Source organism: Phascolarctos cinereus, unplaced genomic scaffold, assembly GCF_003287225.1.
Source record: "Phascolarctos cinereus isolate Bilbo 61053 unplaced genomic scaffold, phaCin_HiC Scaffold_5;HRSCAF=322, whole genome shotgun sequence".
NCBI classification, from domain to species: Eukaryota; Metazoa; Chordata; class Mammalia; order Diprotodontia; family Phascolarctidae; genus Phascolarctos; species Phascolarctos cinereus.
In genome coordinates this window covers 323743893-323763055 of record NW_027555958.1, presented here as the reverse complement: position 1 = coordinate 323763055, position 19163 = coordinate 323743893, and the positions used below count along the sequence as shown (strand labels likewise).

The following is a 19163-nucleotide window of genomic DNA, read 5'->3' as shown; positions in this document are numbered from 1 at the left end:
ACATCACAGGATCAGAAGAGTATGTGGAGGGTAGTAAGGTGTAAGAAGATGGAGAAGGTAGGAAGGGGCCAGGTTATGAGTACTTTCATAGCCAAACAAGATTTTATATTTTATTTTGGAAGCACTAGGGAGCCACTAGAGATTATTGAACAGGGGAGTAGGGTCAGCATTGCATTTTAGGAAGATGAATTTGATGGATAAGTAGAAGATGGGTTAGAGAGTATACAGAGACTTCAGGCAAGGAAACTAACGAGGAGGCTGTTGCAGTAATTCAAGCAATGAATTCAGTTTTGGACATGGTGAGTTTATGGGGCATCCACTTTGAGATATCTAACAGGCAGTTGGAGATGCAAGATTCGAGGTTTGCATAGAGGTTTAGGCTGAACAAGTGATCTGAGAATCAGTCTGCAAAGAGATTATAATTGAAATGAAGGGAGCTGATGAAGTTACTAAGCAAAATAGTATAGAAGAAGAAGAGGACATTTGGGGATACTCATTGGTTAGCAGAGGTGACCTGGATGAAGATCTAGTAAAGGAGACAAAGAAGGAGTGGTCAGACAGAAAGGAGGAAAACCAGGAGACAGCAGTGTCCTGAAAATTTAGAGAGAAGAGAGTATCAAATGTTATTCAGGTCATTCACTTGAAGTCCTTCTTAAAGACATTGATATTGATGAGATGATTTGGGATGGTTGAAAGTTTAAGAGGGCAAGGGTGTTTGATGGACACCTGATTTCATAAATGGCCACTTTATGATTAATGTTGTATTATGTTGACTTTTGCTTTCTTATGCAATCTCACAGGCAGGTATGGCTCAGTGAATAGAGAGCAGTCAGAACAGCTGAGCTTCAAGTGCTGCCTCTATCACATAGTAGCATGTGAGTACAACCAAATGGAGAGAGAGTCCCTTAATCATTTTTTCACTTTTCTTCTTTTCACAAACACAAGGAGTTCCAGATATAACTGTTGGGAGTGCCATAAACTGCCAAACATGTGACAGATTCTCAGTGCCCCAGGCAACTATGTGAGATTATAAGTTGCTGAACAGACCAATTATTGATCTGTACTGATAGAGGGAATTTCCTTATTGAGACATCTCACACAATTTAATCAGAGGTATGGACCAAAACAAAGTGCAGTCTTGTTACTATAGGAATGAGGTTCTGTTCTATTTTTTATTTTCTTATACATGTACCTGTTATTTCCAGCAGTAGAATATAAGCTCTTAAAGAGCAGGAACTGTTCTTTGTTTGGTTTTATAGACATTTTTGATTGGCTGTGTAGTCTGTCTTCCTTACAGAAGAGTACTTTTGAGTATCAATTGAAATAAAGTATGCAAAAACACTTTGCAAACCTGAAATATTATATAGATGTTAAGTTCTTTTTGTTCTCTGTGGCATGGTGAGCCAAGGGCCAATCTAGAATCCAAGAAAACTTGGGTTTAGGTCCCATTTCTAACGTGTACTAGCTGTATGACCTTGCTAAAGTTACCTAATCTCTCAGTTGCCCAGGTAACTCTCAAAGATTATAAGCAGCATAAAATGTGCTGCATTAGTAGAGGATGTTTCCTCAACTAGGATTTACCTGTACCTGTACCTGTACCTGTACCTGTACCAGTACCAGTAAAATCATAGTTTCGGTCCCTGTCCTTATTGATGAAAATAAATATGATGAGATGAGTGATAGTGGAGCCTGTGTAAGATTCAGCCAGAGCAGGTCACCGTCTCACAAAATAACTCATAGTTTTGATAGATTTTGGAATAGTCATCATACCTTTCTCTTATGCCCTAGAGCCCTTCCTCCTTTAGCTAATAGTGTTTCTTCTTTTTCTTATCCATCTATTGTTTCTGCACTGAAAGGTCCTGCTCCTTTTCTTTTCCCCATGGGCCCCCTCCTTCTCTCCCTTCACCTCACCCCAATTCCCCTTGAAAACAGAGGGTTTTGTGTGTTTAGCAGTAAATGGCACTTATTGTTAGGAGCCATATCTAGGACTTCCTTGTTTTTTGTGAAGAAGAGCAAATGAGTGAAAACCAATTAAGGGAATCTTCCCCATTTGATTCTACTCCTAGCATGAAGTAGCATAAAGCATTGTCATTGTGTATCTTTCCAGCAATTGTGAGTGGTGGTTCATAAAAACCTAGGAGGCCTCATAGACATAGGGAAGGGGTTGGGTGGAGCTCATTTTTCCTTTTGGATTCTTTTTGTTTTTTATATAAGCTTAGCTATGTCCATTTTTTATGGCTAAGAAAAATGTCAGTGGCTGGTGAGGGACTAAGATGAGCTATGTTGCTATAGCCCCCTCTAGTGACGGAAGAGTTGAGTCGCTCCTAGGAGCCACTGTTTCTGTTTCCCAAGTATTCATTAATACGGAACTGATGGCCTATTTTCTTTTCCTTTTAATGAGTGTCATAGATAGCAACATTTGATTTAGAAGATTCTTTCTCCAGCCTCATGATAAGTCGTAATTCCAACTTATAACTTCTCTCTGTTATTTATTGTATATCTCAAGTCTAAATTAGTTGTGAATCAGCAAGCACTTATTAAGAGCCTGCTTATGCCAGGTTACTTATCCTAGCACTTTGCTAAGTCCTGGGGTACAAATACAAAGAATGAAATGATCCCTACTCTTAAAGAACTTATATTTTATCAGGAGATACTTAGTGCATCTGTCTTTATCTGTCAACTAAATATGAAGAGAATAAATACAACATTATTGGTGGGAAGGCATTATTAGTTGGAATAATCAAGAAAGATCATTTAGAAGAAGTGGTACTTGAGTTGCATCTTAAAGGAGGAGAAGGATTTTTTTGAGGTAGAAGTGAAGAGGGAATGTATTCCAGGCATAGGAGACAACTGGTAGAAAGGCCCAGAGATGAAAAATGGAGTGTTGTGTTTGAAGAATAGATAGATGAGTTTGGCTAGACTAACGTGTAGGAAGAGGAGTATTGTGTAATGAGACTGAAAGTACATATTAGGGCTAGGTTGTCAAGTTTAGCTTAAAAAGCTACACAGAGGTACAGCTAGGTGGCGCAGTGAATAGGGCTCTGGCCTTGGAGTTATGAGGACCTGAGTTCAAATCCAGCCTTAGACACATAACACTCACTAGCTGTGTGACTCTGGGCAAGTCACTGAACCCCAATTGCCTCACCAAAAAAAAAAAGCTATATAGAGGGATTTATATTCTAGAGGCAACAAGGAGCTACTGGAGTTCATTGAGCATGGGAATGACATCAAATTTTTGCTTAAGGAAAATTACTTTGGCAGTTGTTGAAAGATGAATTGAAGTAGGGGGAAAGGGGACTTGAAGATAGGAGGCCAACTATTTAGCTATTGCAGTAGTATTGCAACTATTTGGTGAGAGATAATGAGAGCCTGAACTGAAGTGGTGACTGTGTAAGTAAAGGTCAAATGCGAGATATGTTGTAGAGGAAGAAAGTAGAAGACTTTGACAACTGATTGGATATGTGAGATAAGAAAAAATGAGAAATCAAGGATAAATGCCAGGGCTGTAATTCTAAGAGATTGAGAAAAGGGAGTGGATGGGGGCTATGATTACTGTGTTGGACATGTTGGACATTTAAGTAACATTCAGTTTGAAATGTACAAGGGGAAGTTGGTGATACAAGATCATAGCTTAAGAGAGAGAATAGGGCCTTGGGGTGTGTGTGTGTGTGTGTGTGTGTGTGTGTGTATACTCATATATATATATATATATATATATATATATATATATATATATATATATATATATATCTATATATCAGAGAGTCATCTGCATCTAGATGATAATTGAATCCATGAGAGCTAATAAAGTCACCAAGGCAGAGAATATAGAGAGAAGAGAGGTCCTGGAAATGGAGTTGAAATACAGCCACAGTTAGTGGGTATGCCATGGATGAAAATTGGCAAAGAAGACTAAGCAAAGGTAGAAGACCCAGGAAGGAGTAATTGACAAAAATCCGAAGAAGAAAGAATATTATGGAGGAGAAATTGTGTGAAGTTTTCAGGCAGAGCTAAGATGGTGGAGAAAGGCAGGGACTCGCCTGAGCTCTCCCCAAAACTCCAAACAACTTCAAATAATGCCCCCAAACAAATTCTGGAGCAGCAAAATCCACAAAAGGACAGAGTGAAACAGTTTTCCAGCCAAAAACAACTTAGAAGGTTTGTGGCACTGTGAGTGAGAGTGGAGCACAGTATACTGCAGGCAATGTACTACAGACCAGACCCCAGCAAACCAGAAGCAGGTCTTGGGAATAACTAAATTGGCAGCAGCTGCTTCCAGAGCTCTCAGTCCAGAGGTAGTAAGAGGGTTGAACAAGTAGTCAGAGATGACAGGGGGTCTCTTTGTTGGCATTAGGGGCAGGACTCTGTTGCTTTCTACGTACTTGGATTCAGGTGACAGTCCTGTATCTCAATCCCAGGGGGAGGTGGAACACTAGCACACCAGAGCTTGCAGCCACAGGGGCACAGGGACCATCTTCACAGTTCCAGGGCAGAAAGAGTGCTTGGGATACTCACAGACCATAACACAGTCTAAGAGAGTAGCAAACACATCTGTCCTTAGATCATACTACTTTGGAAGAACTGGTTCCTAGAAGTATTTCTAAAGACAGCTGCATAAAACCCCTGAAGCTTGAATGCACCCTCCTTCCCAGAAGCAGAACTCCACTTTAGCAAAGAGTTAAAAGTCAAGAAATAGGCTGGGAAAAATGAGCAAACAACAGAAAAAAATCTCTAACTGTAGAAAGTTAATATGGTTACAAGGAAGAGCCAAACACACACTCAGAAGATGACAAAGTCAAAACTCCTATATCCAAAGCCTCAAAGGAAAATATGAATTGGTCTCAGGCCATGAAAGAGCTCAAAAAGGATTCTAAAAATCAAGGGTAGAGGAAAAATTGGGAATTGAAATGAGGGTGATGGAAGAAAATAATGAAAAAAGAGTCAACAGATGATGTAAAGAAGGCACGCAAAAAGAATACTGAAGAAAATAACACCTTAAAAATAGAATAGGCCGAATGGTAAAAGTGGTACAAAAATCCAGTGAGGAAAAGAATGCCTTGAAAAGCAGAATTGGCCAGATGGAAAAAGAGGCACAAAAATTCACTAACAAAAAGAACTCCTTAAAAAGTAGAATTGGCCAAATGGAAAAGGAGGTACAAAAGCTCACTGAAAAAAATAATACCTTAAAAGAAGTGTCAAGTTTCAGAAAAGACTTTTAGGTTTGGCAATTAAAAGATCTTTGATAGCTTTGGAGAGAGCAGTTTGAGGTAAGTGGTGGTCTGAATCCAGATTGCAGAAGTTTGAGGAGTAAGAGATGACATGATATAGGCAATGGATGTAGATAACTTTTTGTAGGAGTTTGGCTTAGAAATGGAAGGGGAGATACAAAATCATAGTGTGTGGGGGGTAGAGTCTAGTACAGGACTTTTAGGAATAGGGTAGACTTGGACACATTTGAAACCAGTCAAGAAAGAACCAGTAGATAAGGAAGATTTAAAGAGAGAAAGGGGACAGTTGAAAGTGCAGTGTACTGGAGAAGGTGGGAAAGAACATTAAGGGCATATATAGAAGGAGTCCCCTGGACAATTTAGAAGGACCACATCATTATTAAAGACTGTGTGAAAGGAAGAGGGAGTGGGGGATAATATCTGGGAGTTTTGAATTGGTGTTGAAATTTAAAAACAGCAAAAAAAATTAGCCATCTTGTGAAATATTTTGTCATCTTTAGTTTAATGTGATAGAACCACTCCCCTGGCAATATCTCCTGCCATAACAAAGTTGTGATTTTTCCTTTTGCTTCCCAAAGGTCATGCTCTCTTCATCTGACTCAGAGGCTGGGCTCTTAAGCTGATTCAGACCAAGCTCCGTGTATTAGCACAGAAGCCTACTCTTAAGAGCAAGGCCTAGAAGGAAAGGAAATTGCTGAAGGCCTTTTCAGAATTGCTTTGCACCCAAGTTCGGCTTTAAGTTTGACATAAGTCTTTGCACTTATATACATGGGCTAACTAATCCTGAACTCTTCAGTGGAAAAATAAAGTGATTCACCTGGAAAGACATAATCTGTTATAGGACAGCAAGGAGAGAAAATCAAATAATGTTTTGTCAACTCTGTCTCTTCCAAGAAGTGAGGCTTTGCTTCATAGACCTTAAGAAGCAGCTTCAAAATGTGTTTATTAGTTGTTTAAAGAGTGCTAGAAAGTAGAAGCATACTTATGTCATTGTATAAAATGAACCTTTAGATTATATGGTTCAAACTGTCCTGCAAGAATTTAGACAAAGAAAAATTCCTTGTTGGATACAGTAATCAGGGAATGTAACATTTAGATTTAGATTAGTAGAGATCAAGAAGATAGTATTACTAGAGGAAGAGGCAACATGAGCAAAAGCACACACATCCGAATAGATATATAAAGTTTACTAGATATTGAAGCCATGGTGAAAAAGTATTTTTACATCCTGATGTATTGATGAGGGATAGTGGTGGGGTTTTTTTTATTATTTTCAAAATTTGGGGGAAATTAAAATTCAGGAGGATGGGAAGGATGAAACAAATAGAGTCTTTAGAATTTTAGTAGGGTTACATGTATAGTCTTATACTTGGGTTAAAAAAATTAAGTTTAGAAGTACAAGATGATGATGATGGTACTATTTATGTTTCTTTTTAAGGTCTGCAGTGTGTTTTTACAAATAAATGGAAGGGGTAGTGACAAGAAGGATGGAAAAAATTATCTCATAATTAGAGTAGAGGTCTGTACAATCAGAGAGGAAGGGGTAGGGTAGTGGGTGACATTAACCTCACTCTCATCTGAATTGGTTAAAGGAGGGAATAATATGCAAACATACTGAGTAGGGTACAGAAATAAAATTCACTCAACAGAAAAGACAGAAGACGGCGGGGGGTGGGGGGAGCGGAGAATAAGAAGGAATGTAGAGGGGGAGAGATTTGTTGTTCAGTCTTTCAGTCATGTCTGACTCTTCATGACCCCATGGACCATAGCACACCGACCCTTTAATACTGTCCATGGGGTTTTCTTGGCAAAGATACTGGAGTGGTTTGCCATTTCCTTCTCTAGTGGATCACCTTTTGTCAGAACTCTTCACTATGACCTGTCTGTCTTGGGCAACCCTTAAGAGCATACATAGCTCACAATTTTATTGAGCTAAACAAACCTCTCTGCCACAACAAGGCAGTGATCCAGGAAGTGATGGGAGGGATTAGTTCTAAGCAAAACAAACTCTAAAGATGTACAAAAAATATTTATAGAAGCTCTTCTTACAGTGGTAAAGAATTGGAAACTAAGGGAGTACCCACCATTTGGGGAATGGCTGAACAAGTTGTGGTATATAAGTGTGCTGGAACACTGTTGTGCAGTAAGAAATAATGAACTGTTGTGAAAAACTAACTCTATTTCCCTTAATCTTATCCTGCCCTCCCATTTAGTCTATTCTTTCTTTTGACCCTGTCCCTCGTCAGAAGTATTTGCTTCTGATTACCCTCTTTCCCAATCTGCCCTCCTCTCTATCACCCCCCTGCTCTCTTGTCCCCTTCTCCCCCTATTTTCCTGTAGGGTAAGACAGATTTCAAAAAAATGTTTTCACATGCAACTGGGAAATAAGAAATACAGGAAATGGGGTACAGAAGTCTATCCTGCTTTACAGGAAAATAGAAGGGGAAGGGGATAAGAGAAGGGAGGGGGGAGAGATAGAAGAGAAGGCAGACCAGGGGAAGGGGTATTCAGAATGCATGCCATCTTGGGGTGGGGGGATGGGTGAGAAATTTGGAACTCAAAAACTTGTGGAAATGTAATTAAGATTTAAAAAAAAAGAAAAAGAAATAACGAAGTGGATGGTTTCAGAGAAACAAGTTCATACAAGACTTGTATGAATTGATGTAGAGTGAAGTGCGCAGTGACAACAATAAAGACAATTTAGAAAGCATTAAAAACTGATCAGTACAGTGATCAGCCACAGTTATAGAGGATTCATGAAGAATTATGCTACTCTGCCTCGTTATAGGTAGGTAACAGACTCTAGTGTTAAGAATGAAACAAAATTTTTAGACATGGCCTATTTGGTGATTTTCCTTGACCATATATGTTTGTAACAGGAGTTTTATTTTCCTGTCTCAGTAATGAAGAATAAGGAGATGGGAGAGAGAGGGAGAAGGTAAATTGTTGTAGATTGAAAAAAAAAAATTAGATTTTTTTTAATGACAGTGATGAGCTGGAAAATGACCAGAATAGCCTAGCCAGGATGGTGAAGGATCTAAAATTAGTCCATGTCATCTAAGGATCATTTGAAAGAACTGGGGATATTTAGCCTAGAGAAGACTCAAAAAGGGTCATGATAGCAAGATTTTTTCCTTTTTTTTTTTTTAATATTTTGTTGTATTTTTATTTGTTTTGTTGGATATTTCCCAATTACATTCCTTTTTTTTAGACTTCATTGTTAAATTTTCAATTCCAAATTCTCTCCCTCCCAGTAGCCCTTCTACCACCTAATGAGAAGGCAAGCAGTATGATATCCATTATACATGTGAAGCATATTCCCATATTAGCCATGTTGTGCGTGAGTGCATGCGCGCACACACACACACGCAGAGGCAAGAAAAATGAAGTGAAAAAATATATGCTTCAGTTTACACTCAAAGTTCATTTCTCTCTGGAGGTAGATAGCATTTTTCATCATGAGTCCTTTGGAATTGTTATGAATCATTGTAACTAAGTCTTTCACACTTGTTCATTGTTACAATATTGCTGTTAATGTATACAGTATTCTCCTGGTTCTGATCACTTCACTTTGTATCAGTTCACATATGTCTTCCCAGGTTTTTCTGGACCCATCCTACTTGTCATTCATTTCTTATAGCACAATAGTATTTCATCACATTGTACTGCAGTTTAATTCAACCATTCCCCAGCTGATGGATATCCAGATCTTTGCCACCAAAAAAGAGCTGCTTTAGATAATTTTGTGCATATAAGTACTTTCCCTTTTTCTTTGATCTCTTTGGAATAAAGACCTAGTAGCGCGGTATTGTTGGGTCATAGGGTATGCACAGTTTTATATCCCTTTGGGCATAGTTCCAAAGTGTTCTCCAAAATGCTAGAGCCATAGGATTGCCATTTTCAATTATTTGAAGGGCTTTCTTAGCAAAGACGGATTAGACTTAATATATTTGGCCTCTGAGGGCAGAACAAGGAGCAATGGGGTAGAGCAATGGTAGAAGCAAATTTAGGCTTCATGTCAGGAAAAATTTTCTAGCAAATATTGCTCTCTGAAAGTGGAAAGGCCTGCCTTTAGAATTTGTAGTTTTCCTCATTGGAGATACAAGCAGAGGGCCACTTGTTGAGTATGTTATATAGCAGGGATTCCTTTTGTTTATGGATTGGATTAGGTGGCCAGTTAGATCCTTTCTAAATCTCAAATTACATGAGTCTGACACATTCAGCCAGTGTGTTAGGTATTGCCTTCCCAGTTAATGATATCTGCAAATTTGATGTACATACTAGCTATACCTTTGTCCAAGTCATTGATAAAAATGTTCAGCAGCAAGGGCCCATCACATATCTCCAGGTATCTGTTGTTTCCATTGGAAACCTATTAATGTTGACATTCAAATATTAACAACTATCTTTTGTGTCTGGTCCTTTAGCCAGTTTTGAGTTCGTCTAATTTTATTAACATCTAGTCTAAATCTTTCTCTCTTCTACCCCCCCAAAATATAATATACTTAATTTTATCAAAAGCTTTCATAAAATCTAGATAAATTATATCTACAACATTCTTTTGTCTATCATTTTACTAACCATGTCAGAAGAGGAAATAAAATTAGTCTTCCATGACCTGTTCTTTATGAAGCCATGCTGACTCTTTAATCACCTCTGATCCTGAGCAAGTAATTTGCCTGAGTTTCCTTACCTTTAAATGGAGATAATAATAATACTTATCTCAGGGTTTTTATGAGGAATTAAATGAGTTAATATACATACAGCACTTTGCCAACATTAAAGCACTATATAAATGCTAGCTATTTTTATTATTGTTGTTATCCCCAACCCATCTCTTTAATGATCCATTCTAGAATTTTGCCAGGAGTTGAAGTCAAAAGGTCACTAACCATTCATTTACATATTCTTATCAGTGGAACAATACATACTTTTCTCCTATGTCTCCTATTTTCATTGAGCTTTCAAATATCACTGATGGTGTCTCACCAGTCACATTTGCGCATTCTTTTAGGAACCAAGGGCCTGAGGATATGGTTTATTTGAACCATGTGACTTAAATTCATTGAGGGCAATTAATAACATCAAATCCTCTAGTATAGAGACAGCAGCTGTAGTGGAAAATATTGTAAGCCAGGTGCTAGATTCCTTGAGAAAGAAAGAATGACCTTGGGGCCAGTAGAGAACTGTCACCTGGATCTGGCATTGGATGATAAATCTGAATAGAATGAACTGCCAAAATGCAGAAGATAATAAAAATAGCCAGCAAGTATGTAGTGTTTTTAAAATTTGCATAAATGATTCATTCCCTATTTCAGGTTATATTGTTCTGAATGGATTATTTTAGGTAAGTAGTGTAAAATGATAAATACAGGCTTTGGAAATGCATAGTAAAATGATATAAATCTGATTTTCTTTCCTTTTCTTTATCTTTAGCTGAAGAATTAAAATCTGTTTATACACTGACATTTATTTTTTGCATTTAAAACGCTTCCTGAGAATGTTTACTTTTTATAAATGGTCACTGCTGTGTTAATTCATGTCAACATAAAATAATTTTTTTGAAAGTATACAAAATTGCAATAGTAAGATGAGGCAACATGTTGGTGTGGGGAAAGCATTCACCTAGGACTCAGAAGACCTGATTCTAATACTAGTGTTGCTAGTAACTCATTGTATGATTGTTGCACAATGGCATCCAGGCTGGAGTCAAAGTCAGTAAACATTTACTAAGTGCTTTCTATGTGCCAGGCACTGTTCTAAGCGCTAGAGATACAAAGAAAGACACAATAATCCCTGCCTTTAAGGATCTCACATAAAAAGCAGCTGAAAAGCTGTGGAGATGGGGAGGAAAGAGAGAGGAAGGGAAGTTACTTAGCTGGGGTCATGATGAAGTCCTGAAGCCAAAGTGGTAAATGATAAGAAGCAGAGAGTTTCAGAGTCAATTTCGTTTTGCAGAATGTTGAATTCAGGAAAGTAACTGGGTAGGAAATGATGAGGTGAATTCTCTGGATGTCCTTCTTTAATGGTGGATAATCTGGGAGGAGCTTTTCAATTTCTGCTCCTCTCAGAGGGAGGGAAGATGGGTCCTCAAAAACGGAGTACTCAGGAGGTATGAGTTTCAAGGTTAATTTCATCTTACAGAGTGAAGTCCAGGAAAGTAGCTGGGTAGAAAATGAGGCATGTCCTCACTGGGCCTCAGTCTATTGGTCTGCAGAATAAAAAACTTAAACTCAGTAACCTCTAAGGAATTTTCCTGCTCTGAGGTTCCATGATTTCTATGGCTTAGTGCAAAGAACTCTGGTTACTTCTATCTCTGTGCATCTTTGAGCAAATCACTTAATTTCTCTGAGCCTTAATTTCCTATCTGTAAATGGGAAATAAGATATAAGTTTGTCTCAAATAAGGTTTATTATTTTGATATGTTAATTAAAGGAGACATTTTGAGTTAGAAAGTTAAGCAGCAAGAAGCATGTGATTAGACCTAATTATTGAGTTGCCTTTAGGTCGTTTCTAGGCTAAAGTGAAATTAGAATGAACTCACAATGAATCCTAATTGAGTCCTTATCTTCCTTATTCCTTTTCATAATATGATGGAAAGAGTAATGGATTTGTAGTCAGAGGATGTGTTAGAATTTCAGAAGTGTTTACTTTCCACATATATGAACTTTTGCAAATTGCTAGTTCTCTTCTCTGTGGGTCTTAATTTCCTTATCTATAAAAAGAGGACTTTGGATTAGGTGATCCTGCAATCTTTTATAGAGCTAAAAGGAGCAACAATTGCTAGAGCCTAGCCCTTATCCAACATTAGGAAATGAGAGACTAGTATAGACCTGAACTTAGGAGTGTTCTAAGCGCTTAGGCAAATATGAGAGAATACTAAATAAAACAAACACCTCCTAGGAACACTTTGCAAAATATTGTTCTAAGAATTTCAATTTCTAAGACGATTGATTAAAGTTATTGTTTTTCTAGTTAAGGAGCAGAACCTCCTAACTAGTTTGGAGGAAGTAATTACAGCTATACTCTCAGATATTGATTTATATTCTTACCCTGATTAGCTAAAAAGATACTGTTAACTCAAGAGGAAACTGTCTCTCTGATTGCCTCTTTTCTTTCCTCCTTAGCCCAAAGAGCCGGCTGATACAATTGAAGAAAGAAAAACTGGAGTACACTCCTGGAGAGCATGAGTATGGATTATTCCCAGCCCCTATTCATGTTGGTGAGTACTTGATATGCATGTTTTTGCTGAAGCATAAGTGGTATTTCTCAAATTTAAATGAAACTTCTTGTTTTTGTGTTCCTCTTATTATTCTTTATATAGGGTCAAGCTCTTTCTCTCCTGATAGATAACATTTACTCCCAAATATGCCCTGGTAGAGCCTTCAGAGCTAGTATTGGTCTGATCAGCCACAGTGGGACACACTACCTTGACCCTAACATAGTGGTGTCAGTTTGGTGCTCTTGAACAGTTTGAGGTGTTAGGTACCATAAGCAGGTAAAAATTCCAGTCCCTTAGAAAGGTCCCCTAGCTATTAAATCACCAGTTTTGTCATCTTAGAAAACTCAGACACATCTATTTAGAAATTTTATTTTAAAATTTTCCCAATTCAGAAGTAGTCACATAAATTAGATCAAGCAAATGTTTCTTCCAGTATTTCATAGGGATGAGGTAGATATGCTTCATTTTCATTTATAACTAATTTATACTTGTTAAATTATCAAGGACCCACTTCTCATATTACAATTTTCCCAAGTCAGGTGAAGTTAGAAAGATGAAATCAGACATAGTCCTTGCCCCCATGGAACAGAATACATGCACAAATACAAGGCTAATTACGGAAAGTTCTAAGGAGATAGAAAGATAAATGTTATGGGGAACTCAAAAAGAAGGGAAAAAAATCACATTCAGTTTAGGAAATCAGGGAAGATTTCATGGGAGACATAGCACCCAAGTTGAGACTGATACTTTAACAGACTGAAATGTTGGGAAAATAAGCCATTCCAAGCAGATGGATGTTGTGTGCAAAGGTGGGAAGATGAGAGAAGGCAAGATGAGAAGGGGATAATATAATGAGTTAGATTCGAGTGAAATACAGAGTACTTGAAAGAGAGAAACAGATACGCTCCAAAATGCTTTTGGGTTCTTTATACTACTTGGAAGAAAAGATGTCCCTTCTCGTCAGAGCCATCTTGTGCCCTTGATCCCATCACTTTCCATTTCCCATCTCTTCCGCAAGGTTGCCTCATTAGTCACTCTCTCACTTTCATTCTCTCCCTACCAATTGATTCCTTCCATGATACAGCATTAAGTAATGGCTAGAGTCCTGTACTTGCAGACAATTCCCATTTCACATCCTTAGTAGCTGTGTGATCCTGGTTAAGTCACTTTACCTTTCTGACCCTGTGCCATGTTCTGCTCACTTCACTTTGCATCAGTTCATGTAAGTCTTTCCAAATTTTTATGAAATCATTCTGCTTGTAATTTTTTATAGCCCGATAATATTCCATCACAATCATATACTATAGCTTGTTTAGCCATTCCCCAATGTATGAGCATCCCTTCAATTTCCAATTCTTAGCCACCACTCCACCAAGAGTACCTTAGTGTCTCAGTTTTCCCACATCACCTCCAATATTTATCATTTTCCCTTTTTATGTAGTCAGTTCTCCCTATCTTGAAAAACCTTAATTCAGCCTTCTAATCCTTTCAAGATATCATCCTCTGTCTGTTTAGTAGTAAACTTGAAGAAGGAACTGCCTCACCTCATCACTAGCTGTTTCTTAAGCCTTAGCAATGTGGCTTCTGACACTGAACTGCTTTTCAAGGTTACTAATGATGTATTAACTATGAAATCTGTTATGTGTTTTTTTTCTTGTCTTCCTCCTCCTTGACCTCTCTCCAACTTTTAATGCCATTGACCACCCTCTTCCTCCTGTCTTCTCCCTTGATTTCTGTTACACTACTCTCTGTTGTCATCTTCCTATGTGTTTAACCATTCTTTTCAGTCTCCTTTGCCAGACTGTCTTTCCCTCCTCAGCCTCTTCCACTGGACCCTCCTCTCTCTTCTACACATTTTCCTTTCTTATTTTCTATTATTTCAGTTGTCACCTTTACTCTGATGACTTCCAAATCTATATATCCAGCTCTAATCTCTCAATTCCAGTCCTTGCTGGATGCCTCAGTGATAACTCAAACTCATCATAGCTAAGACAAAGCTGATTTTCTTTGCCACTTAACTTTCTTATCTTCCAAACTTCCTTCTCTCTGTTAAGTTTCCTCCTCACCATACCTCTACGTGATTACCCAAAATAAGATTAAAGCAAGGTCTGACCATATCCCTACTTAGGAATGCTCACTAGTTCTCTGTTGTCTCTAGGACAGAATGCAATTTTTTAGCTTGGTACTTGTGGGGACCTGACTAATTGGTGGATCAGGTAAGTGAACTTAGTGTCTAGTTTAATGGAAAAAGTGTTTCACTAGGAATCAGAAGGCGCAGATTCCAGTCACAGGCATGACACTAAGTGATCTTGGCCAAGTCACTTAACTTCTCTGAGCCTCAATTTCTTCATCTCTATAACGAAGAGTGAAAATACTTATACTACCTACTTTACAAGGCTGGTATGAGCTAAGTTATTTTTAAAACTCTGTATAAATGTCAACTTAAGAATTTATTGATTATGGTACTGGTACATTTAAATCCTGAACCATTAAGCCAAATTGAATCTTCACCCAGAAATTCCCATGATCTTTCCTGAAATGGTGCCTGTCTAAAGTCTTCAGGAAAAAGAAAAGAAAAAAAGGTTCAGAAAACACTTGAAATATTTTGTATATGAGAATCACAGATATCAAAGGACATAAGAATGGAGTGGTAGTAAAAATATTTATCTAAGAGAGTATACATGTATGTTGGTTAAGTACCAAACTCAAGTGTAACTAATCCACCTTACCTGTCCTTTCTTTAAAACCCATAACTTATTTATGTGCTTTTAACCTGTAGAAACTGAAGTTCTAATTTTGAGTGGAAAAGATTTAGCCTAGGTCCGATTGAAATTCATCCTGCTTCTAAGATTTTTTAAGCAGTTGCTACCTTGTTTTTCAGCACCAAAGCTTTGTATACTTCTAAACAAATATTATTCCTTAAATGCCTCCAATGTCTCAAGAATTTCTGAAGCATTCTGATTTCTACCTGTGTGAAATATTAGAGAAAGGTTTTTCCCCTCTAGGTTTATTCTCCATCTTTATAAGATAGTTCAAAGAAGGTTGGAATTGAAATTGATTGGAGGTTACTGGATTGAAGAGTTGTGATTGATAAAAGTCATACATTTAAATTTTAAAAATCAACTACACATGCAGAGAATGTAAAATACTAATAGTAGTTGATTTTGGGGGGTTTTGTTGAGTCAGAACTCATGTGCTAACTGTGGCTGACCAAAAAAAGTAATACGATATCAGGCTTTATTAATAGAATTATATCTGGAAGGATCAATTCACAAGATATCTTAAGGATATGAGAATACTAAATGCTGAGAAAAAGTCACCAACTTTATTATTACTGAAAGGGGGGAGTTTGAGAAAATTCTGGCAACTCCTGACCAATATACCTACCCTCTATATGAAAATAATACTTGTTCTGAGGGCCTCTTGATGAAAGTCAGAAAAAAGACACACTTTCACAAATAATAATAAATACCAGACCATACATTTACAGTTACAGTTAACTGAATGGCACAGATAATATAGATCTGACTGTGTTTATTGACCATAATAAAGCAGTTGATTTGGTAGAGCAAAACTTGAGAGAGCATGGTATTATGGCATGCTGCTTGATTCAGGGTTAGAGGACCTGACTTTGAAATGTGACTGCTGCTTATTCTCTGTGTGACTTTGAGCATATCACTTAACCTCTCTTCTCTGAGTCTCATGTTTTCTTTCCCAAAAATGAGAGTTCTGATTTGATGGCCTCTAAGACTGACTTCTAACTCTAGAGATCTGATACTGTGCTACCTGAAAGACTTTCTTCCCACAATACATGTATTAAAAATCATACAAGAGTCTTTGAAAGCTTTAACAACAAAGATGACTTTTCTTCATGGAGAAAGTCCAAGGTAATCCAAATAAAAGAGGGATTCCCTAAAGACGGTAAGGTTCTTTCAATGTACTTTTTTGTGTATGACAAGGCACTGATTATATTAAAAACCACAGTATTGCAAATTCTTCTAAAAGAGATCCATAATCACTCAAGATCAACCTAACCACAGGGGAAAAGCCAAGTAGATAAAGATTGCCTGTGGTGCAGACTGTGATATGATTCCTTAGTACATATGTGTTGGATAAACAGTATGACAGTATAGTGAGCTGGGGCCAGAATTGAATAGGAAGAAAACAGTGGATTTCATTGCATTTTTTTGAAACTGTACAATGGTATCTTTCCTTGATATGGTAGATTGTATCTGTCTAAAACCAAGAGCCAACATTATATGTAATAGGATAAAATAGAGGCATTTTCAGTAAGATCAAAGATAAAGCAAAGATATCTTAATAGTATCACCACTATTATTTGATATCATGCTAGAACCTATAGCAATATGGCAAAAAGAAATTAAAAGATACTAAGTGCTTTTTGCAGGTGATATGATGGTTTACTTAGAAAATCCTAGAGAGTCACCTAAAAAGTTAATTGAAACAATAACTTCAGCAAATTTGCAGTATATAAAATAAATACAACATTTTTGTTTATTATCAACCAAACCAGCAAGAAAAGATAAAGTCAGTTAAAATAACTATAAAATATATAAAATACACACAGTCGTACTATGTTAGTATAATTCTAAAACACTTTACATAATATAAAGACAGGCCTAAATAGTTGCAAAAATCGTAATTGTCTATGAGGACAAACCAGTATAATAAAAATGACAATACTGCCTAAATTAATTTACTGATTCATCATAATACCTATAAAATCTATCAAAGGGTAACTTTATGGAGCTTGTTGGCAATAAGATTCTAACACTAGCATCCTCTCAGTTGAGATTGAATTTTGGAACAAAATTAGGTACTTGAAATCATGAACATTTGCAAAAAGTGATTTCCTTTACCCAAACACAATAAATTTTTATAACAAAGGATATAATGGCATTTAGCTTCTCTAGATGTGGGCTTCTCCCCCCACTCCTTTCTCCATCTGAAGTGTGGCTGGTCATTAGGTCATCTGGGAATCGTGACTCTGTGGCTTTACATGCCCACCAACTCTGAGAACCAGACTCCATATGGCTGAGACTTGTTATGCCCCTAGATAGCTAGGAAGCTGCATCAGGAAAGTTGAGGCCAATCAAATCCCAGGAACATCTATGTTTTAGTTCAGATAAAGCTTCCCTGTGTTGTAGGTGGGGTGAAAGAAGTTATATCAGGGAAATAAATGCTGGTTCTGTCACAGAGTTAGGAAAAAAATGAGATTCATCTTGGGGAACAAAAGGTCAAGAAATGATGAAAAATAGTGGGAAGCAAGAGGAACTAACTAGCAATACTAGATGTTAAAGTGTAGTACAAAGCAGTAATCATCAAAACAGTTTGGTACTAGTTAAAAAATAAAAAGAGGTCAATAAATGGAAAGAATCATGAATATAATGTACAGAAGAAAACAAAGCTAGTAGCCCTAGTGTTCAGTAACCCCAAAGACCACACTTCACACCTCACACCATATGTGATTACCATCAAATAGGTACTTGAATTAGATATAAACAACTAGAATGTAAAAAAAAAAATTAGAGATAAGGAAGAAATTTCATTTTGGATATCTGGATAGGAGAAGAGTTCCTGACCAAACATGGGATAGAAAGGACCACAGAAGATAAAATGAATAATTTTGATTGCATAAAAGTTTAAAAGTTTTACATGTGCACACACGCATGCATGCATGCACGTGCACACGCACACACAACTAACACAGCCAAAATCAGAAGGGGAAGAGTTAACTGGGAGGAAAAATCTTTGCAAAAAGTTTCTCTGGTGAAGGTCTCATTTTCTAGATACATAAAAAATGATTCCAATTCATATGAACAAGAGCCATTTTTCAGTAGATAAATACTCAAGTATATAAATGCGAAATATAAGAATAGTCAATTTTCAACGAATCCAAGTTTTCAACAGTCATGAAAAAATGCCCCAGATCACTAATAGAGAAATGGAAATTAAAGCTTCTCTGTTTCTACCTTCTACCTATCAAATTGTCAAAGATGACAAGAAAGGAAAATGGCCAGTGTTGGAGAGACTGTGTGAAAACAGGCACGTTATTTCAATGCTGGTAGAGCTTTGAATTGGTCTAGCCATTCTGGAAAGCAATTTGGAACTCTGACCCCAAAATCAGTTTACTGTGCCCAACTATTTATTCAACAGTCATTCAGCAGTTAACAAAAGGAGATTTATTTATCTATCGTAGAAAAGGATATTCAACAACCCTAGTTATTACAAACCTGTTGAGTGATTCAGCTGAGCAAAGCTCCCTTCTCAGTCCACCAACTGAACTTCTGAGAGCCCCTCTAGCTTCCTGTGGGTGGCTGCTTTAAACTCTGGTGGGTGAAAGATGAAATGCCTGAGGAAACAAAAGGTTCAGTCTTCCAAGCATATCAATTTATTAAGCAATGCATGCCAATTTCCTAACAAACCAGGACCAGACCTCCTCAGCCTAGGCCTGGACTCCAAATCCAGGAGGAGACAAGCTTTTATACATTGAGACAATCAAGGAGTAGCTAGGTAGTGCAGTGGATAGAGCTCTGGCCTTGGAGTCAGGAGGACCTGAGCTCAAATACGACCTCAGATACTTGACACTTACGAGCTGTGTGACCCTGGGCAAGTCACTTAACTCTGATTGCCCCCCCAACTCCCCCCCCCGAAAAAACCCCTCCCCCCAAAAAAAAGTCAAAAAAAAGAAT

At 37.5% G+C, this 19163-nt stretch overlaps 1 protein-coding gene across 2 annotated transcripts in view; it reads left to right on the top strand.

Moving 5' to 3' along the window:
* Positions 1 to 19163, top strand: part of ASH1L (ASH1 like histone lysine methyltransferase) — a 237167-nt gene that overhangs the window by 139746 nt on the left and 78258 nt on the right. For both annotated transcript variants that reach the window (XM_020991583.2, XM_020991582.2), the window contains exon 7: positions 12356 to 12450. In XM_020991583.2, coding sequence (XP_020847242.1) covers positions 12356 to 12450 — 95 coding nt within the window. The remainder of the gene's footprint in view (positions 1 to 12355; positions 12451 to 19163) is intronic.